The sequence below is a fragment of the Notolepis coatsorum genome, assembly GCF_963971535.1.
Source record: "Notolepis coatsorum genome assembly, chromosome: 17".
NCBI lineage: Eukaryota > Metazoa > Chordata > Actinopteri > Aulopiformes > Paralepididae > Notolepis > Notolepis coatsorum.
Window position 1 is genome coordinate 90,218,039 of NC_140181.1, and position 27,793 is coordinate 90,245,831.

Consider the following 27,793-nt stretch of genomic DNA (forward strand, 5'->3'; position numbering starts at 1 on the left):
AACGTTACCAAGTGCTCAACTGACCTAAATATGGTGCGGGCGCTTCCATGTGTTGCTGCGGCAGGGATCTTGGGCTCGCCTCGGTGGTGGGACGAGAACCAGACCTGATCCGTCCAGGACACTTCCTCGTTGGCGCGCGCCGGCTATGGGGGTCTTGTTTTTCGGCGTGTGGCGCGCTGTGGACTGCGCGGTCCGGTTCGCCTCTGGTTCTGTCTTGAAAATCCACTCGCTCCCCCCCCCCACCACCACAAAACCTGTGTCCGGAGTTTCAATGACCGGCAGCCCGCCACAGCCTACTCACCAGGGTTAGAAATTAAAAAAAATTTTCAAGTTTTTTTTTTGCCCCCCTTAATTGATTTTCGGGGGCTTTTTTTTGTATTTCGGGGGCACTGAATTTTTATGATAAACGGTAGGGGTGGGACGGTTCACAAAATGGAAGGTTTGGTTCATATCACGAATTTGGGGTCACGGTTTTCAGTTCGATATACGTTAATTTTTATTAAAAAAAATTTAACACTCAAATCTAAAAGTCAAGATAGACTGCGCTCACAAATTATAACACTGGGTGCTGAAATCCCGTCGAGTATAATAGAAAAAGAAAGCAATACGCTTGGACCAGCACTCACAGATTTTGGTATATTTAATGGCAGCCTGAAACAAACATGTTTCGGAACATAATCGTTCCGAAACATGTTTGTTTCAAGCTGCAATTAAATATACCAAAATCTGTGAGTGCTGGTCCAAGCGTATTGCTTTCTTTTTCTATAACACTCAAATCTAAACATGTTTCTCATTTATTAAAAATAAAATAAAAGGTTTACAGTGTTTACAGCCTTAAATAATGTTTGGCACACAAAGACCGAACTGACTGAAAAATATAGGCTACATTTGTCAAAGTATTAATTTAGTGCAAACAAACAATATGCTCAGCCAGCACTAGACTTTCCTTTCTTTAATTAATATAAACACACAAAAACAATGTCAACCATGTTTAAATTCCCTGCGTGTCAGTTCTTAATGGAAAGATTCGTTTTCTGCTTGAAATTATTATGTTTCTGTCTACATATATTTAGACTAACATTATTTAAATATTGAGTGCAACTGTGGTGGATTACGTAATTCGGTGAGTTGGAACTATCTATGGGTTGGCGCCGGGTCCCCACGGACATTTTAGCGTGTGGCACCGCCACCTTCAGCTCCGGTCACGTTAGGAGCAGTTCATAACGTCAACAAGCAGCGCGAAAGCGGCAATAGTCCCGGTTGGAGTTAGTAAAACACAGTTGTATGTTAGCCTTCTTGGATGTTGAATAAACGCCTATCATTGTCTTTAAACACCCCGCCTCTCAGACTCCCATTTCCTCCTCTGCTACAGTAGCTAGTAGCTACGGTGTTAGCTGTTGTTGTGAAGGGCTAGCTAGCTAACAGCTACAAACATTGTACAAACTGCTAACGCTATGGCAAGATGTGTGTAGGCCTATGTAATGTTAATGGCTATGTTTTTAAAGTCGTAATGAAGATTGATTTATATTGTGCGTGCCATTTTTACACAAACTGACTAGCACCTGGCTGCTGCTGCAGCCAGTGCAGAACACCGGCTCCGCCAAATGATTTTTTTTTATTTGCGCGTCATCTGAACCGTATACGATACACAGACGCTCCATTACCGGATAAATATATATATATATAATTAGTAAACTGTCGGGGGCATTAAGTGCCCCCCTTAACTGATTTTCGAGGGCATTTTATCCATTTTCAAGGGCATTATGCCCCAAGCCCCCGTTAATTTCGAACCCTGCTACTCACCTCCCCCTGAATTTTGGCAAAGTTATCTGTGGAGCGATGACGCCACCATGAGTTTTACATCGGTAACAGCACATCCCGGCAATTACAAGGTCCTTATCTCGTGGAATATACAAAGGATGGCAAGATATATCGAGAATTGAACAAATAAGAGCAGATTTAAAAATGCTTAAAAATGCCGTTTTAACGTTGAAGTGGATGGGAGTAGAAAAAGGGACTAGGGGTGAACGAGTCACTAAATCTGTAACTATTTTTCTAGAGTGTTTCATGTTATAAGCTTTTCACACAATGAACATATATGTAAAATTAAGATATTTACCCAATTTCATGAAATAATAATAAACACAGACACCGCTGTGCTCACACACACACTCAAAATATTTCAAAAAAGTTGAAAAAGACCCCAGGGGTGCACAAGGGTCTCTGTTGTCTCCCTGAGATATAATGAATAAACAATGATAGTGCATCTTATCTACAGTACAAGCAAGGTATGATCAATTACATCAAATGTTGCACTGAAATCCAACATGACAGCACAGACTAATTTCTTGTTATCCATACTTGATAACCAGTCATCACAAATTTGCAAGAGGGCATCATGAATAAAAAAAAATCTATTATTTTTTATATATAACATATAGGAGTAGCTACAGTACAGAGTTAACCACAAGTTGAAGTATTTTGCTGTCTAAGTACAGGAGGAAGTGGAATCTGCTTGTGACATAATTATTTCAAAACTGTTTCTCTATCAATCTGATTAAAGCTAAAGAGACAGTTTTTGCCTTTCATTCTTTCAGTGTCAGTTTCAGTTGAAACTTTATTTGAACAGGGACAGCAGACATTAATGAACATAAAGCAAAGGTGTGAGACAGTGTTAGCCAAAGCTAATTTTCAACTGTTGTCCCTGGGCCTGGTGTTGAAAAGCAGCTAAAAAAGGAAGCATAACATACCGTATATGGCATACAGGTAATTAAGAACTGGTTAAAAACACATCATCCTAAATATTTACATCAGATGTACAGACAATGTACAAACAAACAATAATTCTACATATTAGGTACAGGCAGGCATATTGGGTTAGAGTTCTGCAGGGCTGTTATGTTCATATGTGTAGTTTCTTAACTATGTTTTGAAAGTGTGTTTGAATGATCTGTGTGTTTCTATATTGCGGATGTAACTTGGAATGTAGTTCCAGGTCTTGGCAGCTCTCATGGAGAGGGCTGATTTGCTAAATGTACTTGTCTTGAATGGAACAGCCAAGTTACCCGGTGTCTTTCTTTATTAGTGAATGAGATAGTGAACCATCACTACTTTGTAGACCTCCTCTTAATTTATCAACTTTATTAAAAAAATTAAAAAATAAATCATTGAAGTTTGCCATGTCATGAGGTTTTGTTATGAATTTACCTTCAGATTGTATGATGTGCTTTGCTCAATCTTAACACTTTAAGGACGGGCCACGTATATATACGTGTTGCGGTGCCATGCGCAATGTGGACCAGAGCCACGTATATAGCCGTGGCGAGTTGTTATTGTTTTATTCCATTAATAGCGGTATTAACGTCCCCGATCGACTTGCAGGACCTACCCACATATTTGATTTTCGAAACATGCAATACCGGCCAGATCCGCTTAGGGGCGCCATCGCTCCACTGCAGTATCATTGAGGGCGATTGTAAAAAAAAAAATCTTTAACTGTCTGGGGCGTTTCATATGAGCCTCGGTTCCAAACGAACACCCTCCATCTTTGATCCCGTTACCGATGACTACTGACGAAATGCTGCCGGCGATCACATGGCCTGACGGTAGGATACTATTCCCCCAAATTACAGCTGGATTGGACATTGTTTTTTTTTTTTTATTATTTTATTATTGATCTTTTTCCCCCTCCTTTTTCCTCCGATTTTCTCCCATCCCAATGTTAGTCGTTATGCCAATTCCCAATCCCCTTCCTGGTCGCTGCGCACTTACCCCCCACAGTCGGTCTGGGAGAGTGGAGGCTACCACGTGCTTCCTCCGACACACGTCCAGCCAATCAACCGCTTCTTTTCACCTGGCAGCGCGGATTCTCACTGAGAGGGCGTAGCGTGTGGAAGGATCACACTATCCCACTTAGATCCTATCCGCGCTTAGCAGGCGCCCCGACCGAACTGTAGGAGTCGCTGTTTACAACGACCCGGACCCACCCCGCCAGCTTCTCCCACCCTCTAATACTGCCAATTGTATTAGTGTGAACGGCCAGCCAAGCTGGTGACAACCCCGGAGCTGTGAGCTGGATTCGAACAGGCGAATCCAGCCGCTCCGGGGTTGGTGACGAACGCAATCTCCGTTACGCCACCTGACGGATTGGACATTGTTTTAAAACCTAACGTGATTGATCAGTGAACATGGCTACCTGAACGCACACTATATTGCTAATCAATAATAGTAATCGGCGTCGCCCACCGCCCCCATTTCATCCATAGATGCTCTGTAATAGTCCGGATGCTACGCAGTTTGTTTTATTTCATTCGTATATATACAGCAGAAATGGCGTTTGATATAACGTGACTAGCTTTTAGCCTATTATCTAGCTCCCTAGAAAAAAACCGAGGCGAAAAGTGCGATAAACCTTATATTCACAGCGCTATAAAATGACAACCAACCGATGGATTTTTATTTTCTTTAAGCCATTATGAAGGCACGGTTTATGCACTCAACTCAAGTGACAATGAGAATGGACAGATAGCAATACTATAAAGTTTATATATAACTGTTAGAAAGTACATCGGTTTGTTGACAAAGCCTGGTCCTCCAGCCACATATTAGATTGCAAACGCTCGTCCTCAATGTGTTAACAGGTAAGACAGTCAACAAAATGTTGAACTTGCAACCTTTTTAGACCATTTACCAACCTGATCATAACAACATCAGAGCAGAATCTCTTACTTGTACCACTCATGGGCAGTCTCTCAAAGCTCTTGTTCCTTCCTTTTTATAGACATACTGTATAATCACTGCATACAAGGAAAGGAGAGGCATGATGATGACTCACCGAGTCAACTTTTCCCATGGATATTTGTTGCTGCTCTTGACTGTTTATTGTAGCTGCACAGTGTGTTCTGTTTTGCAGGTATATCCATATTTGAACAACATGCCAAACCGACCGAACAACAACTTTGAATTTTTTGCATGAATTGGTGCATTTATGCTATATCTGTACGTATAACTGATGCACATGAGAGGGCCTGTGATCGTCTGACAGGTGAACTCACTCAGGTGATCAATACAGTACAATGCTGTTGTGCCCTCTGGTGATTGCAAAGTAGAGTAGCAGTCAATACATGGGTCACGAATGAGACTAAACCAATTTAGCCCCATATTCATGTACGGGACGTCCCAGCTAATTCAGGACAGTCGGCAACCCTTAGCGTATATATGTATGTACCGCATGCAAATGAAAGTGCATGGTTTGTGCATGTGACTAGCATAACTTAGCCTGGCTGTAAAGAGGAGTACTTTCAACCGATCCAACTCATCAGGTGACACTTAGTATTCAGAACACAGCAAACCTCCCCAGAGTGGACAGTTGAGATTGGTTCGCAGCACCAGACAACCGTCCTCAGTGTGTCTCTGGGACCGAAAACATGCGGATATGCTAATGGCTTCCTGTTTATAACCCTGAGCACAGCCCTGCCGGGCCACAGAGGGACCCCGGGGCCGCTGCCACCCAGGAGCCGCGGCGCTGTCCCGCTTGCTGAAAACACACCCTTTAGACTGGGCTCTGTCCCGCTTGCTGAAAACACACCCTTTAGACTGGGCTCTGTCCCGCTTGCTGAACACACACCCTTTAGACTGGGCGCTGTCCCGCTTGCTGAACACACCCTTTAGACTGGGCGCTGTCCCGCTTGCTGAAAACACACCCTTTAGACTGGGCTCTGTCCCGCTTGCTGAAAACACACCCTTTAGACTGGGCGCTGTCCCGCTTGCTGAAAACACACCCTTTAGACTGGGCGCTGTCCCGCTTGCTGAACACACACCCTTTAGACTGGGCTCTGTCCCGCTTGCTGAAAACACACCCTTTAGACTGGGCGCTGTCCCGCTTGCTGAACACACACCCTTTAGACTGGGCTCTGTCCCGCTTGCTGAAAACACACCCTTTAGACTGGGCGCTGTCCCGCTTGCTGAAAACACACCCTTTAGACTGGGCGCTGTCCCGCTTGCTGAAAACACACCCTTTAGACTGGGCGCTGTCCCGCTTGCTGAAAACACACCCTTTAGACTGGGCGCTGTCCCGCTTGCTGAAAACACACCCTTTAGACTGGGCTCTGTCCCGCTTGCTGAACACACACCCTTTAGACTGGGCTCTGTCCCGCTTGCTGAACACACACCCTTTAGACTGGGCTCTGTCCCGCTTGCTGAAACAGACTTTAGACTGGGCTCTGTCCCGCTTGCTGAACACACACCCTTTAGACTGGGCTCTGTCCCGCTTGCTGAAAACAGACTTTAGACTGGGCTCTGTCCCGCTTGCTGAAAACAGACTTTAGACTGGGCTCTGTCCCGCTTGCTGAACACACACCCTTTAGACTGGGCTCTGTCCCGCTTGCTGAAACAGACTTTAGACTGGGCTCTGTCCCGCTTGCTGAAAACACAGACTTTAGACTGGGCGCTGTCCCGCTTGCTGAAAACACACCCTTTAGACTGGGCGCTGTCCCGCTTGCTGAAAACACAGACTTTAGACTGGGCGCTGTCCCGCTTGCTGAAAACACACCCTTTAGACTGGGCGCTGTCCCGCTTGCTGAAAACACAGACTTTAGACTGGGCGCTGTCCCGCTTGCTGAAAACACACCCTTTAGACTGGGCTCTGTCCCGCTTGCTGAAAACACACCCTTTAGACTGGGCTCTGTCCCGCTTGCTGAAAACAGACTTTAGACTGGGCTCTGTCCCGCTTGCTGAAAACAGACTTTAGACTGGGCTCTGTCCCGCTTGCTGAAAACAGACTTTAGACTGGGCTCTGTCCCGCTTGCTGAAAACAGACTTTAGACTGGGCTCTGTCCCGCTTGCTGAAAACAGACTTTAGACTGGGCTCTGTCCCGCTTGCTGAAAACAGACTTTAGACTGGGCGCTGTCCCGCTTGCTGAAAACAGACTTTAGACTGGGCTCTGTCCCGCTTGCTGAAAACAGACTTTAGACTGGGCGCTGTCCCGCTTGCTGAAAACAGACTTTAGACTGGGCTCTGTCCCGCTTGCTGAAAACAGACTTTAGACTGGGCGCTGTCCCGCTTGCTGAAAACAGACTTTAGACTGGGCTCTGTCCCGCTTGCTGAAAACACAGACTTTAGACTGGGCGCTGTCCCGCTTGCTGAAAACAGACTTTAGACTGGGCTCTGTCCCGCTTGCTGAACACAGACTTTAGACTGGGCGCTGTCCCGCTTGCTGTGTGCAGCTCAGTCGCTGCCTCACAAAGAGACACGTTCACAAACAAAACAAAATGAAACGGAGGGCGTTCTTGTATTGTTCCTATAGGAAAGTACTGTAGAAGAGGGTGATGGGATTTAATGCTGTTTGTTTTATGTTTATTATAGGAAATTATTAGGGATGCACCGAATATTCGGCCACCGAAAATTATCGGCCGAAAATGGTTAAAAAGGGCACTTTCGGCATTTTTTTTTATATCACCGAATGTCAAATAACGTGTTGTTGTGATGATGTAATCAAAATGCGGCTACATACATAGCATGCGCAACGTGTAACGTGAGCAGCTTGGCAGCTCTTCCTGCATTCTACAGCCTCGGCATTCGGTTTTCGGCCAACTGTTTCCTATTTTCGGTATCGGTTTTGGCCAAGAATTTCCCATTCGGTGCAACCCTAGAAATTATTATTAATAGGAGATTGTCCCGTGATAGTCTTCCTACCTACGTGCATCTCTTGACAGTGATCACAGTGACAGAACTCACTCACTCACTCACTCACTCACTCACTCACTCACTCACTCACTCACTCACTCACTCACTCACTCACTCACTCACTCACTCACTCACTCACTCACTCACTCACTCACTCACTCACTCACTCACTCCCTCCCTCCCTCTCTCCTCAGGAGGAGATGATGAATGTGGAGGCTCTGAGCAGGGCAGAGCTGCTGACTCTCCTCAGCATCCTGGAGGGAGAACTGGAGGCCCAGGACGTCGTCATACATGCCCTCAGGGTGAGTCCCACCCACTACACACACACACACACACACACACACACACACACACACACACACACACACACACACACACACACACACACACACACACACACACACACACACACACCTACACACACACACACACACACACACAGACACACACACACATACACACACACACACACACACACACACACACACACACACACACACACACACAGAACAGCTGCACAGTGCACACTTCAAGTACATTAAACAATCCAATGTAGGTAAGATATGCTTGGTAATTGAATAGCTCTGCTTAAAGAAAACAATAACACACATCACAGCTTTCCCTTAAAGGTATAATGAGTAGAACCATCCAAACAAACAACATATAGAAACAAACATACACACATACAACCCCTCTCAATCATCACTTTTAAAACTATGTATAGACTTATACAAACATAATCGCTCTCAGTCATCACTTAAACCAATCTATAGATAGACTCATACAAACATAATATCTCTCAATCATCAGCGCTACATTCATTTCAAACCTTAAAATAGTAACTGGACATGTCTTGTTTGTCAGGAGGTAATTGATGCAGGTGATTCTGATCAACTAAGCCTTTATTTAAAACCATGTGTGTTCATGGTGAGAGGGCTTTTTGCATAGTACCTGATGTTTTTTTATCAACGTTAAAAACAAAAAGAATTTGTAGGAAAGCTTATTATCTTCTTAAAGCCTTTCAGTGCACAAGGTATGGCCAGCTTTGTCACAATATGGAGGGGGAAAGTGTCGGAAATGAGGCTCTAAACTCCCTTGTGAGCAAAGGATTTAATGGAATATGTGAAGCAAAGCAGCCATATTTCACTACCTGCCCACCCACTGACTGTGCAAACCCCCACTGCTACTCCCTACCCCCCCTGCTACCCCCCCCCCCCCCCGCTCCATTATGTTTCCACAGACATCCTGAGCAGCTAAAATTAAACGGTCACGGCATTTCAACGCAAAAAGAATGTTAGCTAACAGGGTCAGAGAATGTGTAAACAGGAAACTGAGGAAACAGAGCCAGTGAAGACAATGGTATTATGGGAGTCATGTTGGCTCCACAGTCCTGTTATTCCAGCATTAGGGCTCGTCAGACCGGTCCTCAGTCGCTGCCGTAATATGGCCTTTCAGGCCGTCACTCGCGCTGAGCCGTGGATGCACGCTGAAATACTGACCGCTATGAAAGCCAGAGACAAAAAATGCTCTGAGTTTCGTAAAAGTCAGTCAAAGCTTACCAAAAGCACGAGCAGTGAACTCCAAGCCCACGTGACTGAACTCAAACTAGAAAGAAACAGACTAAGAAATGACGTAAACTCCATGATAAAAACTGCTAAAAAAAATGTCATCAATGACAAAACTGAGGAAAACAAAAATAAACCACATGAAATTACTCAATAATCAACTAGGCTGCAGTAAAAAACTCAAAACCAGGTTCTCAAACATAAACATAAAGACGGACAACACGCTCATCACAGACAAACTGGATGTAGCCAATTACTTAAACACTTTCTTCACAAACATAGCCACAACACTGGTAAACAAACTACCCTCCCACTCAGGGCAGTATGGGGTAGAACACATAGTAGCATACTACAAGAACCTAGGCGTCCACAAAGACGATTTCAAACTGGAAATGGTAACTACAGATGAGGTACTCAAAAAACTGAGCGCCCTCCAACCGAACAAGGCCACTGGCCATGACAACATCCCCTCCAAATTCCTTAGAGACTCAGCAGCCGCCATCACCCCAGTCATCACACACATAATAAACCTCTCCATAAAACAGGGACACGTCCCCAAGGACTTCAAAATTGCGAGAGTAACACCCCTGCACAAAAAGGGCAGCAAATTAGACCCAGGCAACTACCGCCCTGTTTCTATCCTTACATCCATCTCTAAAGTCATGGAATAGTATACGAACAGGTCGAAAAGTACCTTGCAGAAAAAAATCGAATCTACGAATTCCAATCTGGCTTCAGAACATCCCACTCCACTGACACATGCCTTCTCTATTTGAACGACCACATCAAGCAAGAGGTGGACGCGGGCAAATACTGCGGCATGGTCATGCTAGACCTACAAAAGGCCTTCGACACTGTCAATCACACCACTCTGATTGACAAGCTAAAAGCAATTGGTTTTATCAGTGAGCTGGATACAATCCTACCTGGAGGGGAGAGAACAGATGGTGGAGGTAAACGGTACCCTATCTTCCCCCCTCACAGTGAACTGTGGTGTTCCACAAGGAAGCATACTAGGACCGCTACTCTTCCTAATTTATGCAAATGACATGTCGTCAGCTTGTGACTGCAACTTGTTCCTGTTTGCGGACGACTCAGCCCTGCTGGTCTCTGACAAGAACAAGTTACAGGTTGAAAAAACCCTCAGCTCGGAACTAGGCAAAATCTGCATATGGCTCGCCGACAACAAACTATCATTACACATGGGCAAAACAGAGTCCATTCTCTTCGGTTCAAATAACAAACTCAGCAAGACCGACGGCTTCTCAGTTACAGTGGGTGACAATATTGTCACAAGGAAAGATGAAATTACCTACCTGGGTTCCATCCTAGAGGCTAATCTTTCCTGTGACAAAATGGCATCCAATGTAATAAAAAAGGTCAACCAACGAACTCGATTCTTGTACCGGATCTCCTCTCTGGTAAACAAGAATACCCTGAAGACTCTGGCAGGAGCACTCATTCAAGGGTACTACGACTATGCTTGCACCTCATGGTACCAAAGCACCTCAAAGGCACTAAAAACCAAATTACAAACATCTCAAAACAAACTAGTCAGACTACTGCTTGACCTGACTCCTAGAACCCACCTCACCCCTGCCCACTTTGCCAACCTAGGATGGCTTAGAGTAGACGACAGAGTACAGCAACTTGCAATGGGCCTGGTCTACAAGATACACTACACGACCAAGGTACCCATGTACATGTCAAAATACTTCCCAAAGGTCAGTGAATACCACGATCACAACACCAGAGGGAGCTCCACAAATCATGTAAAACCCAGATTCGGCTCAAACAAGGGACTAAACACGTTTCGCAATTATGCCACATCAGAACATTGTACATATGTCTATACCGAACACTGTGACCTCATTTTCTTCTTCTAAATTACATGCTATACTATGTTATTTGATACTATCTTGTCTAGCACAGTCTCTGGAGCGTAACAGTAAGAAGCATTTTGTATGAAAGTATTCTGTACTTCTGTATGACAACTATTAAAGAAACTTGAAACTTGAAACTTGAAACCTACCGGCCTACCCAAAGCTGTAAAGGAATGTGAATCACTACCCACTTTCAAAAACACTCTCAAAGAACACCTACGGGAGACTGCAATTCGAAACTGGCCCCTACAAATGTCCTAACCCAGTTGTACAGTAAAGACCAAGTATGGCCTTGTCAGTATTCCAATGTACAGTGCCCCCCCGTACCCAACCCCCCCCCCCCCCACCTCCAATGTACAGCCCCACCCAACCCCACCCCACCTACCCAACCTCCTCCAATGTACAGTTTCTATGTCAAATGTATGTCAGTATTCCAATGTACAGTGTACAGTGTCCCCACCCCCCCCCCCCACCTCCAATGTACAGCCCCACCCAACCCCACCCCACCTACCCAACCTCCTACTATGTCAAATGTATATACACTCTTTTTCTGGATTTTTTTAGTATCACAAACAGTACTGTATTTGCAAATCTGGTATGTCATAAATGTATAGATGTAGCAGTACTGTGTACTGCGTACTATGTCGTGTGTGTCATATGATGAATTGAAAATGGGGGACCCTGATGTAAACAAGACGAAAGTCTTTCTCTGGTCTGCATCCCCTTAACAATTGTATGTATTGAGCTGTACTGTACTGTACCCATTCTGCAATCTGTTAATAAACTTTTCAATCAATCAATCAAACTCGCTGACCGTGTCATGCTGTCATCACAGCGCAGGTGGCAAATTGTGCCCCAAGCCGATGACCATTTGTGTTGGGCTTGTCTTCGCTGCCTGCAAGTGTGTAAACAGAGGACACCTGTATGCCTTCAGTTTTATGGTGACCCCACGTGGGAATGAGCGAATCAGGGATCTAGGTGAAAAGTCACGAACTCTCTGTCGAATGCATTGAAGTCTATGATAAAATCGTTTTCTGAGCCCTCTCACCTTTTACAAAAAACGCTTCTAATCACTCATTTCTGAACAGATTTTTATGAAATTTGGAAATGTACTACAAAAATCGTCAGGCTATGGACCCAGTGTGTCTTTTCAGCCATACCAATGTTTCTGTAAATACTACTTCTGGACTAACTACTACAGAAAAACGTGAGTAACATGTTACTCTATTTAATTAGCACTAAAAGTGAGTTTTCTTTATTGTATCAGAAACTTCAGAATGTCATCTTTCAAAAGAGACCCAGCTCATTCATGTGCTATAAGTATAAAGTATAGTATTTTGGTTTGCAAAAAAAGTATGCAGTTCTTAAAAACTAAAAACTAAAATGGCCAATTTTGAGGGCGCCTGTTAAGAGGTTTTTAAGATTGCCGTCCTGAAGTCTTCTTAAAGTCCCCAGAGTCAGAACTGTCTTTGGTGAAAAGGCATTTGATTACTTTGCACCCTGGTCCTGGAACGATCTTCTGTCAAAGCTCCAGCTTGATCACTTTGTTCCTTTAACTCAGTTCAAACAACAAGATGTTATGCTCCTGTTTCTGATCCCGATCGGGACTTACGATTTAAAAGGGCGTCTGAGGTTTTCAAATAGGTAAGCAGTGAGGAAATATTCCCACTTGAAAGCAACTCTCTGTTCAAACGCATGCTTTGTTGACATGGTTGCCACGGCTCCACTGTCGGTGACGACACTGGGAACATTTGACACATTAGGTCATTATGCACATCGTCCTCTTAGGTGCTGGGTTGATATGAGGATCAATAACAAGGTATGGAGCATAGTGAAAGATAGACACTATAATAATAATAATAATAATAATAATAATAATAATAATAATAATAATAATAATAATAATAATAATAATAATAATAATAATAATAATAATAATAATAACTTTATTTGTATAGCACTTTTCATACAGAAATATAATACAAAGTGCCTCACAGCAGTAAAAAATACAGGCATAAGCGAGCATAAAAAAAGATAGAGAGGTAGCAACAAGGTAAGGTAAATCACAGTTGTTCACATTAGGATTTAGCATCTGTTTATGATTTCATTCAGTAATACAAATTATAAAATAGAATAGACAGAGTAAAAAAGTGCGGGTTTGATTCAGTTTAAAAATAGGCTAAAAATAATCAAATAGGACAGAACGGACAGTAAAAAGTGTGATAAAATAATTAAATAAAAATATAACAACAGAGCAGTGCATCGCTCTTAACACTGTTCTTTACAAAGTTCTATCTAACATACAACAGAGCAGTGCATCGCTCTTAACTTAACAACAGAGCAGTGCATCGCTCTTAACTTAACAACAGAGCAGTGCATCGCTCTCAACTTTGAGTTTCTTTACAAAGTTCAGTTTTGAATTACAACAGAGTGAACACTGTAAGTGAAAAGTCACTGACGTTGCACCTATCTGATTACAGACTGCACAGCAATTTGTAGAAACAGTGTTAATGACAGCTACTGTAGCGAGAGTTAGCGTTGGAGGAGTCGTTGAGTCAGTGGCGTAGTTAGTGTGATGTGTAGACAGTGTTAATAAGTGTTAATGACAGCTATGTGGTTTCTCGTTTCTGCGAAAAGACTCTTCGCGAGCGCCCCTGCCATTGCATTCTACAGAGAGGCTTTCCTTGCTGGTCAGAGCCACACATGGACTAATCCGGCATGCAATACACTCCGCATCGGTTGAAAGTTCAAATGTACTTTGAACCCGGTACCGCTGACCTTTCAAACCAATGAGTTTACAGTATGTTGTAGTTGAATTAGTTAAATTACATGCTATACTATGTTATTTGATACTATCTTGTCTAGCACAGTCTCTGGAGCGTAACAGTAAGAAGCATTTTGTATGAAAGTATTCTGTACTTCTGTATGACAACTATTAAAGAAACTTGAAACTTGAACACACAGCTGAAGGTCCATGCCCACCTGTGGAGTGTGTTGTCCAGGTTACAGAGGGCTGAGGGTCCATGCCCACCTGTGGAGTGTGTTGTCCAGGTTACAGAGGGCTGAGGGTCCATGAGCACCTGTGGAGTGTGTTGTCCAGGTTACAGAGGGCTGAAGGTCCATGCCCACCTGTGGAGTGTGTTGTCCAGGTTACAGAGGGCTGAAGGTCCATGCCCACCTGTGGAGTGTGTTGTCCAGGTTACAGAGGGCTGAAGGTCCATGCCCACCTGTGGAGTGTGTTGTCCAGGTTACAGAGGGCTGAGGGTCCATGAGCACCTGTGGAGTGTGTTGTCCAGGTTACAGAGGGCTGAAGGTCCATGCCCACCTGTGGAGTGTGTTGTCCAGGTTACAGAGGGCTGAAGGTCCATGACCACCTGTGGAGTGTGTTGTCCAGGTTACAGATGGCTGAAGGTCCATGCCCACCTGTGGAGTGTGTTGTCCAGGTTACAGAGGGCTGAGGGTCCATGACCACCTGTGGAGTGTGTTGTCCAGGTTACAGAGGGCTGAAGGTCTCCTCTCATCTTCCTGCTCTCCTCCCCACTCATGTCTTCAAATTAGATCTCCCTCTCTCTCCTCCCTCACTCCCTCTTGCTGGGTTCTAATGAAGGGGGCTCCGGAAGTCATACACAGAGGCAATGTGTGTGTGTGTGTGTGTGTGTGTGTGTGTGTGTGTGTGTGTGTGTGTGTGTGTGTGTGTGTGTGTGTGTGTGTGTGTGTGTGTGTGTGTGTGTGTGTGTGTGTGTGTGTGTGTGTGTGTGTGTGTGTGTGTGTGTGTGTGTGTGTGTGTGTGTGTGTGTGTGTGTGTGTGTGTGTGTGTGTGTGTGTGTGTGTGTGTGTGTGTGTGTGTGTGTGTGTGTGTGTGTGTGTGTGTGTGTGTGTGTGTGTGTGTGTGTGTCTGTGCTTGCCGGTGCATGTGAGTGTATGTGTTGGTGTGTGCACGTGTATTAGATGAGATTAGATTTGATTAAAATGTATTGTCTAGGTAGAGTGCATAGGTTCCTACAGAAGCTACAGTAATTGTTGGTCGTAGGCTTAGGGTTCGATTTAGAGAAGGTTGGTCCTCGCAGATGGCACAACAAACATTGGTATTTGTTCATTTTAACCATTTCACTACCACACTACAGAAGGTTAACAGTGTGGTGTGGTTGTGAAAGGGTTAACCTTCTGTATTGTCGCAGTGAAAGGGTTAACCATTTGGTAGTGTGGTAGTGAAAGGGTTAAGGCGCTTATTGGTAAGCTACCTCCTTATACTACATCATTATTTGAATGGAATTTTGGAACCTATGGGACCCGTTCTAGTCTACATGATGTTGTTTGTGTATTCCAGTGCTTGGGAGAATTCAACCCTCGACCCATTGACCTCTAAAGGTCATGTTAAAGTGATATGTGGTCCAGTTATGCTGTTCTGATTAAAGGTCATGTTAAAGTGATATGTGGTCCAGTTATGCTGTTCTGATTAAAGGTCATGTTAAAGTGATATGTGGTCCAGTTATGCTGTTCTGATTAAAGGTCATGTTAAAGTGATATGTGGTCCAGTTATGCTGTTCTGATTAAAGGTCATGTTAAAGTGATATGTGGTCCAGTTATGCTGTTCTGATTAAAGGTCATGTTAAAGTGATATGTGGTCCAGTTATGCTGCTCTGATTAAAGGTCAAATGGTAAATGGTGCATTTATATAGCGCTTTTATTCAAAACACTTTACAATTTGTTCCTCACATTTTTACCCATTCACTCACACATTCCCACACCGATGGCAGAGGCAACCATGCAAGGTGCCAACCTGCTCATCAGGAGCAGTTAGGGGTTAAGTGTCTTGCTCAAGGACACTTCGACATGCTGCCGGGTGGAGCGGGAATCGAACCGGGAACATCCGGATTACCAGACGACTGCTCTACCTCCCGAGCCATTGTCGCCAGATTGTGCCCCAGTTATGCTGCTCTGATTAAAGGTGATGTTAAAGTGGTATGTGGTCCAGTTATGCTGCTCTGCTTATGCCCTCTTGAGGTTGTCCGGCTTCAAGTAAAAGGTACAATTATTTCCTTATTGAAATGTAGCGGTTAAATATAAAGCTCCCTAAAATGAAAAATATTCATGTAAAATACAGGTGGCTCGAAATTGTACTTAAGTACAGTACTTGAGTAAAAATACTTTCCACCACTGTCCACAAGTGACCGCAATTTGCCACTTCTTCACTGCCCTGCAGTGCCGTAAGCTAGTGTGACATGGTTTGTGCCCTGCGAATGCCTCGCGATCTCCGGTTTCATTTGGTATCACTAGCCCCCCCCTCCCCCCTCACTTACTTGGTGGGCTCTAGGTCAACTCCTGAAAAGGGGGTCAATGTCAGACCTTGCAATCAAAAGTTAGGGGGCGCACTGAAATTATGGCAAGGGTTATTAGCCCCCTAACTTTTGATTGCAAAGTCTGACATTGACCCCCTTTTCAGGAGTTGACCTAGAGCCCACCAAGGTCATGCATATCAAGTTTGGTCAATGTCAGACCTTGCAATACACTGTAAGGCTCTAACCCTCCCCCACTTCCAGTGATGAAGCTAAGCTATGCTAACGGAGCGTCTATTCCCAATGCTAAAATGCACGCACAGAGACAAAAAAGGTATGTATCTTCTTGTCTAACTCCAGGGAAGATGTTAAATAAGCTAATTTCCCAAAATGTTGGAGTTCCCCTTTAAGAGGAAAAGTTGACCCCAGCAATGACACTGGGGCTCACCTACATCAAGAAACTCCTGAAAACGTACAGGATTTACCGAATCTTCATTAGAACATCTCCCAAATGCACATAAATGAGACAGATACTGCATTTTCCTTAGATTACGGTACCAAAGAAATCCCCCCCAACAGGTCTTAATGACTAGCGGTGGCACTCAACTCTGTGGTCATGAAATATTTTGAGAGGCTGGTTAAGGATTACATTTGTGCCTCCCTACCCAGTGATATGGACCCTTTGCAATTTGCATACAGGCCAAACAGGTCCACTGATGATGCGGTCTCCCATGTACTGCACAGCACCCTCTCTCACCTAGACTGCCAGAAGGGGGGCTATGTGAGACTGTTGTTCATTGACTACAGCTCAGCGTTCAACACCATAGTCCCCACCAGACTGGTGGACAAGCTGATCGAGCTGGGTCTGAGCTCCGCTCTGAGCGCCTGGATACTGGACTTTCTGAGTGAAAGGCCCCAGGCGGTCAGGGTGGGGGGTCAGACCTCCAACACCATCACCCTGAGTATCGGGTCCCCCCAGGGCTGTGTTCTGAGCCCCCTGTTGTATTCACTATACACACATGATTGGGTGGCCAAGTTCAGCTCCAACTCCATAGTGAAGTTTTGCGGACGACGCAGTGGTGGTGGGGCTGATCTCTGACAACGACGAGAAGGCCTACCGGGAGGAGGTTGATGCACTGGAACGCTGGTATCAGGACAACAGCCTGCTCCTGAACATTGGTAAAACCAAGGAGCTGATCGTGGATTTTAGGAGAACACAGCAGGGGACACACACACGACTGTGGATAAACGGGGCTACCGTGGACAGGGTGAGCAGCTTCAAGTACCTGTGGGTCCACATCTCAGAAGACCTGACATGGACAACACACATAGACTCAGTCGTAAAGAAGGTGAAGCAGCGCCTCTACCACCTGAGACAGTTAAGGAAGTTCAGAGTATCGGGGAAGATACTCCAGTCCTTCTACTCCGGAGCTGCAGAGAGCATCTTGACTGGAAACATCACTGCCTGGTATGGAAACAGCAAGGCCCAGGACAAGAAGGCCCTACAGAGAGTTGTGCGCTCAGCTGAGCGTACTACGGGTATTGCACTACCACCCCTGCAGGTCTTATATAACAAGAGGTGCAAATCCAGAGCCTGCAGAATAATGAAAGAGCCTCACCACCCCAACAACAGCCTGTTCAAGCTGCTGCGGTCAGGCAAACGCCTGCGAACACCAGCAACTAGGACAGAGAGACTTCGGCTCAGCTTCTTCCCCCAGGCCATCAGAGTCTTGAACACTGAACTCTACACACACAAGCACACATGAGCACAGACATAACACACACACTGTATACGCTCACACACTAACAGTCACTTTAGCATGAACACACACACACACATGCTGCACATGCTCACACTCAACGGTCATTTTACACAATGAAAAGGTCACTTTAAAAAATAAAAAAAGAACAGGAGTGGTTCTTGTATAGTAAATAGATGGATATAGCAAGTTAGCATAAGGACACATAGTATAACTGTAGATTGTATAGTATAGCATTGTATAGTAGTGTACATAAGACCCAGTGCCTCATCCGTAGCTAACATTGTATTGCACTATCGCAGGACCTTAGCATGTCTTACCATGCTTTTTGTTAACTTTATGTACATTATACCTGTTATGTCTTATTCTTATTACTTGTATTATTGCACAAATGTGTTATTCTCATTCCTATTCTTATTACTTGTATTATTGCACAATCACTGCGGACATGACCCACCGCATTTCACTGTATGCTTGTATGCCGTGACAAATAAAACTCTTGACTTGACTTGATAAGCAGTAGCATATCGGTTAAATTTTTTAAGCTGATGATTTGTTACATCCCTACAGGATATATATATATATATACAGTATACAGTGTATTGATTATTTATTTCTTTTTTATGCCATTTTAGGGGGCCCCCTGGTGGCTTCGGGGGCCCTATGCAACCGCATAGTCCGCATATGGCAAGAAACGGGCCTGGCCCAGACCTTTGACTCATGGTCTGAGACAGCGGCGGGGGGTCAGTCTGAGGAGGAGGAGAAGCCGTGACCTTGTTAGTCACTAGGTTTCTCTGGAAGAGCCGGAGACGGCTCTGAGGATGAGTGGTCTCTCTGTGTGGCTGTGTTGTCTCGGCGCGGCCCCGTCCCCGGGGGACACGGCGGTTGTCTCGCTCGGCGGGTCGTCCTCGGAGCGTTAACACGCAGTAGGGGAAGCGTGTTCGGCGAGTTTTCAGATGTTCTGTGATCTGTGTTGGGAGTTTCAGGGCAAGGCCCCGGAGGGGGAAACAGCTCCAAACCACACCAGGCCCAGACACATCCATGATGGCAGCCGTCCAGATCTGACGCATGCAGTCCCAAAACACACACACACACACACACGCACACGCGCACACGCACACTCATATTCCCTTAGGACAAACGTACATTATCTCTGTAGTATTTATCTCTTTTTCTTTCTTTCTCTCTCTCTAACTACAATCTCCTTCTCTTCCTCTCATTCTTGACATGGTCTGCTCAGAGACGTTACCTCATGGCCCCCCAGATGCACACACACACACACACGCACACACACACACACACGCACACACACGCACACACACGCTCACACACACACACTCACACACGCACGCACACACACACGCACACACACTCACACACGCACATGCAACACACACACACACACACACACAAACAAACATTGATGTGCATATTGCATGGACATACTACACACAAAAAACACACACACACAAACACACACAAAAAACATACACACACCACCACCACCACGGGGGTCTCTAATGTTAGATTATGACCCATGTCTAGTCCACATACTGTACACACACACACACAGCCTGGTGGTCCCTGGTGGGCCAGTGAGTGGCTACAGTGTTTACAGCGAGCAGGAAGCGCAGAGCTGTAATCCCAAATCACTGACTTCCCTTGTTCCCTCCTGGGGGGGGGGGGGGGGGGGGGGGGGGGCAACTCTATTGAGTCGTCCATGTTAGGGCTGTCTGTGTGTAGGGTCTAGCCCTGGAGGGCAGCGCTGGGGGGTGGGGGGGTGCCAGGCCCGCTCTGCCCAGCTCCCGGCTCCTTGTCTGGGCATCGGTGAGCAGCCTGCTTGTGCTCTCTCACTCCTCTGGCTGGCTCTCACGTACTGCTGCCATGTTGCTCCAGGCCTCCGTGTGTCACTCCGTGTGCCTCTCCTATATCGGGGTTTTACCCCAGCTGGAGCTAACGCACCACAATGTGTGCCAGTAAATATTACTTGTATGTGTGTGTGAGTGTATTGTGTGTGTGTGTGTGTGTGTGTGTGTGTGTGTGTGTGTGTTTGTTTTTGTTTGTGTATGTGTGTGTGTTTGGTTGTGTGTGTGTGCGTGTGTGTGTGCGTGTGTGTGTGTGTGTGTGAGCGCATGCATGTATGTGTGTGTGTGTGTGTTGCGTGTGTATGACTGTGTGTCTTTGTGTGTGTGTTTGTGTGTGTGCGTGTGTGTATGCCTGTGTGTGTGTGTGTATGCCTGTGTGTTTGTGTGTGTATGCCTGTGTGTGTGTGTGTGTGTGTGTGTGTGTGTGTGTGTGTGTGTGTGTGTGTGTGTGTGTGTGTGTGTGTGTGTGTGTGTGTGTGTGTGTGTATGCCTGTGTGTGTTTGTGTGTGTATGCCTGTGTGTGTGTGTGCATGTGAGAGTTGATGGGAAGAAAAGGCCTTTGAAATTCTTGAATCCTCTCCCCTCTTTTTTCCGACTTCCAAATATTTTCGCCTCTTCAACGGCGAGCGCTCCTCTTGGGATGCCTGGAGGTTGCCAGGGACAACCCTTTTCAGACCCTTTTTAACCCTTTCCTCTGTCAAAACCCAACACAGCTACCCCATGTGTACACTGGCTGTATCATGGTGTTCGGTTACCCATTAGATTAAGGCAACACCTCGACAAAGCTTAGATTTTCCACATACCTGATTTGAAACAAGTCATTTGTCATCATCAGGAAGGCATGGAGAGGGAACATTCCTGGGAATATGTCTTATAATACCAGGCTGCATTCCTACGGGAGTGGGTAGTCTCTCTAACTGCCCATTGTCTATATTCAGTGTTGGCTAAAATACTTCCAGGTATGAATGACATTATGGAATAAATACTATATAGTCTTTATCTTGTTTCTGGATAGAATGGTGGTTAGCATGCGTTCTCTTTGAATTGAGGGAGCTATTTGAACGAGAAGATCAGAGGAGGGGATGTCACTCATCACATGTCACTCCTCACACGTCACTCATCACATGGCACACATCACATTTCTTTTGTATTTTATTTTTTTATTCTTTTTTAAAACAAACATATAAACAAACATGACAACACACGATAAGATATACAAGCATTAATTGTCAGGGCACATCCAATGAGATCACATTTTGGTTAGTTGTTTTATATAAGATATACCCATAATACCTGTTATCTAAAAAAAAAAACCCTACATACATATGCTCAGCTCGAACCCCCCCTCCCGGACCCCACCTTGAGAAGTACCTCCACTATCCCTCGCACCTAACCAGACACTACCATTATAAGCTAGCTTTTATTCTCTCCACCACTTCTAACCACATTGACATTTTGGATTCATTGAGACCCAGAATTCTTGCTGTAGATATTTCATGGTAAATTACATCGAGATATGTAAGAAACCAAACTTTACGGCACATTTTTTCCGGTTGAAACCAGCGTGATGCGATCAGCTTTTTGGCTACTGTGATACCCGATAAAACCAATCTCTTTAGCTGTGGATTCACTGCAAACTCAAAAACATCATTCAACAGCAATACCGAGGGGTGTACAGGTATATTCCAAGATACGAGTTTTGATATTTGTTGGGTCACATCTTTCCAGAATGCCTTAACTGGTGAGCAGTCCCAATACATGTGCATAAATGTCCCTTCGTCCCCATTTGTACATTGGGTGCATTTGGAATCTTGTTTGAGCCCCATTCGGCACAGTCTTATAGGAGTCAAGTATGTCCTGTGAATATAGTTAAGATTGATTTGTTGATGATCCGGGTTCCTTGATGTAAGTCGGACATTTGCCCAGGCTCCTTGCCAATCAAAGTCATTTTCCAGGTCTGGTATATCCCTCCTCCAGACAGAGTCAAGTTGGAGGGTTTCATACGAGGACGTTAGTAATTGATGATAAAATTCTGAAACAAAACCTCTCGATGTCTCTCTTGAGTAGAAGAATTTGTGGTATCTGTGGTGTTCAATTGGTCTGTCTAATGGAACACCGTGAGACTTCAAACATAGCTCTAACTGTTTGTGAAAAAGCCATGTGGACTTGGTGAGATTAAATTTTTTGCGTATTTCTTTATCACTACAAAAACCCTGTTTGTTAAAAATATCCCCTAATGAGTGTATGCCTTGCTTTTCCCATATAGGGAATCTTATAGGTTGTTTTCCAATTAAGAGAGCATTGTTATTGAATAAGGGAGTATGGTTGTGCCATTCTTGTGGGTTAGGATTTTTTTTTTGTGATTCACGCCATATCCGGATCGCATGAGTAATTATGGGGCCAAATTTTCGTTCACAGTGCTTGATTGGTAGTTTAGTGTATGCTATGTCCTTCAGTCTATGTGGGGCTACTATGTTTTCTTCTATTTTCCTCCAAGATGCTAATGCTTGGGAGTCAAACCATGTTGTCAATGGACTTAATGAGTACGCCTTAAAATATAGGAAAAAATCTGGAAATGCCATGCCACCATCTGCTTTATTTCTCTGTGCGGTGGATCTTTTTATACGTGGTGGTTTGTTATTCCAAATAAATTTGTATGTGGAGGAGTGTAATCTTTTCCAGTAACCCTCTGGAGGGGGTAACGGTAGCATTGAACAGAAGAAGTTGATTTTAGGTAGTACATCCATCTTAACTATTGATATCCGTGCTTGTACTGTGTTCTTAAGTTTTGCCCATCTATCAAGGTCGTCTTTGATTTTGTTTTGGATTTTTGTGTAGTTGTGCTTCACCGTTTGTCTTATGGTAGGGAATATTTCCACTCCCAAGCATCTGAAATGTTTTACCATCGGTATCTGTCCTGGGAGGGTTGTATCTTTTTTTGCAGGGGTGTTAAGTGGAAGGAAAGCCGACTTCGGCCAATTTATCTTAAATCCCGATAAATCACCAAAGTCCTCAATCAACTTGAGCAGATGAGGCAATGTGGTGTTGGGGTTTTTCATGAACAATATTACATCGTCCGCATATAAACAAATTTTTTGTTGTGTGCCCTTGATTACGATAGGTTCTATGGATTGGGATTGTCTTATATATTGTGCTAACGGCTCTAATGATAGATTGAACAGACCGGGACTAAGAGGACAACCCTGTCTGGCAGAGCGTGATACCGGAAATATTTCAGATATGATTGTGCCTGTTATAATCATGGCCGATGGGTCTTTGTATAATACTTTAATCATATCGATGAATCCTTTTCCTAACCCCATCCTTTCTAGCACTGCCCACAGATACGACCATTCCAGCCTGTCAAAGGCCTTCATAGCATCCAGGGACAGTATCGCCTTAGGTATGGTATCCTCTTTGTCGGCATCAAGTACGTGCAGTATACGTCTTATGTTCTCAGTGATCAGGCGGCCTCCTATGAAGCCAGTTTGGTCCGGGTGAACTAAAGACGTCATATGCTTTTGTAATCTGATGGCTAATACCTTAGAGTACAGTTTGATATCTGTTCCGAGGAGGCTTACAGGTCTATAACTACCGCACTCGTTGGGGTCTTTGTCTTTTTTAAGGAGGACTGTTATGAGTGCAATATTGTCGGTTTTATGGAAGTTCCCCTCCTTGACTGAGTATAAGATCATATTTAGTAATAAGGGGCCAATTATGTCCCAACAAGAAAGGTACATTTCTGATGGGAAACCGTCTCTTCCTGGAGCCTTACCACTTTTCATTGCGGTTATGGCCATCTTGAGTTCCTCTAGTGTGATCGGTATTTCTAACTGTTTAGCACACGTCACATTTCACGCATCACTCATCACATGGCACACATCACTTATCGCACATCACTCATCACATGGCACACATCACTCATCACATGGCACACATCACTTATCACATGGCACACATCACTTATCACATGGCACACATCACTCATCACATGGCACACATCACTCATCACATGGCACACATCACTCATCACATGGCACACATCACTCATCACATGGCACACATCACTTATCACATGGCACACATCACTCATCACATGGCACACATCACTTATCACACATCACTCATCACATGGCACACATCACTTATCACACATCACTCATCACATTTCACACATCACTCATCACATGGCACACATCACTCATCACATGGCACACATCACTTATCACACATCACTCATCACATTTCACACATCACTCATCACATGGCACACATCACTTATCACACATCACTCATCACATTTCACACATCACTCATCACATGGCACACATCACTTATCGCACATCACTCATCACATTTCACACATCACTCATCACATGGCACACATCACTTATCGCACATCACTCATCACATTTCACACATCACTCATCACATGGCACACATCACTTATCGCACATCACTCATCACATGGCACACATCACTCATCATATGGCACACATCACTTATCACATGTCACACATACAATCTCACTCATTACTTATCACACATCACTCATCACATGTCACTCATCACATGTCACTCATTACTCATCACACATCACGTCACTCATTACTCATCACATGGCACACATCACTTATCACATGTCACTCATCGCATGTCACTCCTGACTCATTCATTTAAAGCTTGAATCTTATTTGCAACACACATTTATATGTATTGATAATAAGCTTAATCTGTTTATTTATACCAGGGTAGACTCAGTATGGAGTATTGCACATTGTATAGAGTAGACTTGAGCTATATATATATATATATATATATATATATATATATATATATATATATATATATATATATATATATATATATATATATATATATATATATACCAAGAGTAGACTTAGGCTACGTTTAGACGGAGAGAGTCTGAACAGAAACCGCAAAAGTCGTCTTACGGTCTCACTTTTAATTTTGCGTTTAGACTAGCGTTTTGGGATGGAATTCTCCGTGCAGACGAGGCTGTAACAACTCGAGACGACTGAGCCCCGCTGTCACACGATTGGCGCATATGTCACATGACGTGCTGTGAAGACCCGCCCTACTCTGCCTCTGATTCGCAGACTGTGGGTGGGGAATGTGATTGGACCAAAGCAGAGTCACTCACAGACAGTGGGTCCAGTCACGCCGCGGGACAGATTCTTGTGTATTTAAAAGTACTGCCAATGTAGCCTTCAGGTGATCGCCATGGATAGAATCAGACATGCTTTGTTTACGCTTCTAGGCTACTGGCGCATGCCTGTGATGTAAGCAGTACGCGCGACGAGAGCCTTGACAACCCTTTCGTCATCGTTTTATGCGGTTTGACAGTTTAGATGATAGCGCAAAGGTTTATCGTTTCTAGGAATTCCACCCTGGAAGGTAGTCTCACTTTTTTGCGGTTTCACCCCGTAAAAACGCTGTTTCCGTATAAACGAAAGGCACATCCGAAAAAATATTTTTGCGGATTCACCTGCTAGCGTTTCCGTCTAAACAGGGCCTTAGGTTCGCTATATATGTTGCACATGGGGTAGACTACAGATATAATATGTATATATGACGTTATACATTGTAAATTATATATATGTTTTTACATAACATATAACAAGACATACCAGAACACAATAATACATAATATAAAGAATAAATGTAAATAAAATAAAAAATATATAATAATAATAATTAACAAATCAACAGACAATAACAATAAGATGTGTGGTCACAGGACAAGAGAACAGGAACAATCCTAATTTATATATAATTATGAAAATACAAAAAACATATAGAAATAAAAATATATGTAAAAAAAATCTTAAAATACTAAAAGACACAATTCCCCCTAAACCCACCCCAGGAACTCTTAGGACCAACCATCCCGACCTCGCTCTGTTGTTATATCATTTACTTAACTCTCTCAGCTGCCGACGCCCACAAACCAATGTTAGACTCCTTGCTGTAGAGATCTCTAAATAAATTACATCTAAGAATGTTAGGGCCCAATTAATTATCATGAGCTTGTCGGGTTGTTTCCATCTTACAGCTATCAGTTTTTTGGCTGCTGTAAATCCAGCAAGAATGAGTATTTTTTGTTGTATTGGAGCCGGCAGCTGGGAGACATCATTCAGGAGTAATATCATTGCAGATAGTGGTATTGTCAAAGAACATAGTCCGATAGCTTAGAGGTTATGGCTTTCCAAAATCGAGCAACCGATGGACATTCCCAGAACACACATGTGCAGGAAAGTGCCAGTGGCCCCCAGGGCGCACAGGATGCACCGGGAGTCAGCCAAAAGACCCATCATACACAATTTCCTAGGGGTGAGTTCTATGAATATAGTTAAAGTGTATTTGTCTGTGATTGGGGTTACGGGAGGCCAGTGTAATGTAGGTCCAGACATCTCCCCAATCAAACTCAGGATCCAGTTCTGGAATATCTTCCATACATTGTACATTGTTATTATCGATAGACATAGGCGGCGGGTGAGCCGAACATTAGGGGAGGCTATGTCGCGCGGACCTCGCAAAATGTTTCCTTTTTTCTTTTTTGCTTGCACACGCTGCGTGCACCTGCACACGGTGCTGTCCATGGTTCTGAATTCATACAATACACACACCCACTAGGATACTAGAGCGAGCCCCACTCATTTCATATATAGTGCAAATTAAGTGTTCAAATTAAGGCATCCAAATTATGATTAACCATTGTCTTACCTTAATGCAGCAAAATGCGACGTTTCGTCTTAGCATCAATGATCTTTTATGCTTTAAGTTTGTCTGTGAGATCACTTTCAATGTGAAGCAGACTCAGAGTTGACTGTCTCTCCTGGCGCATTGTTGTTCTTAGCCAGTTTCGGATGCGCCTCAGAAAGACCGTTCACATTGCCGACGGCAATTAAGGGAAATGTTTTTCGTAATTTGGATCTCATCATGCTTTGAAAACAATGTACATACAGTAGCTCTAAAAAGTTTCCACGATTTGATGAACTCTGTCTGACTCTCATCATGCCCTCGTAGAGCAAGCCCTTGTTTGCCAAGATAAAGCAACATACAATAGCCTCAGGTGATCCGGTGTTATGCCCAGGGTAGCTGGTGCTGCTGCTGGCAGCTTCTGAATAACTTTGTTCATATGTTGCCTTGATAAAAGACTGTATATCCATTTAGATTTTTGAAATTTGACTCAAAATAGCACGCTCATGGTGTTCGCTACAAAGCAATTGGCGGGCGGAAATTTGGAATGCAGATGTTTACAAAAAAATGCTTTGCTGCGGGATCAGGATGTGATTGGCTACATTATTTAACCTGAGCCTACCCATAATCACCAGATTGTCACCAGGGGGCTGCAGCGACAACACACACACACAATATAGTAGCCTATAATGCTGCACACATATTATTATCATTTTCTAAATTCCAAGCATAACATTTGGGTAGCCTACCCTAGCCTTCATTACCCACCGCCTATGGCTCAGGGGCAGGGCTCGCTGTGGCTTCACGGATGCGATCTTCTAGAGCTTCTGAATTACTTTTATGATCCTTTGCCTTGAAAAAATAACGTATATCCATTTTGCGTTTTGCGCGCTGCGGCCGTCGCTGGTGTTAGCTACAAAGAAACTGGTGGGTGAAAATTCGAATGCAGATGTTTACACAAACGTTTGCAGCGTGATTGGTTACTGCCTGTACATGGAATGTTAAACGTTGCCACACACAATATTGTAGCCTAGGCT

The 27,793-nt window shown here is 44.1% G+C and overlaps 1 protein-coding gene across 1 annotated transcript in view; it reads left to right on the forward strand.

Moving 5' to 3' along the window:
• Window positions 1-27,793, forward strand: part of cttnbp2nlb (CTTNBP2 N-terminal like b) — an 84,154-nt gene that overhangs the window by 8,262 nt on the left and 48,099 nt on the right. Inside the window, exon 2 of the mRNA XM_084332819.1 lies at window positions 7,879-7,986. Coding sequence (XP_084188945.1) covers window positions 7,879-7,986 — 108 coding nt within the window. The remainder of the gene's footprint in view (window positions 1-7,878; window positions 7,987-27,793) is intronic.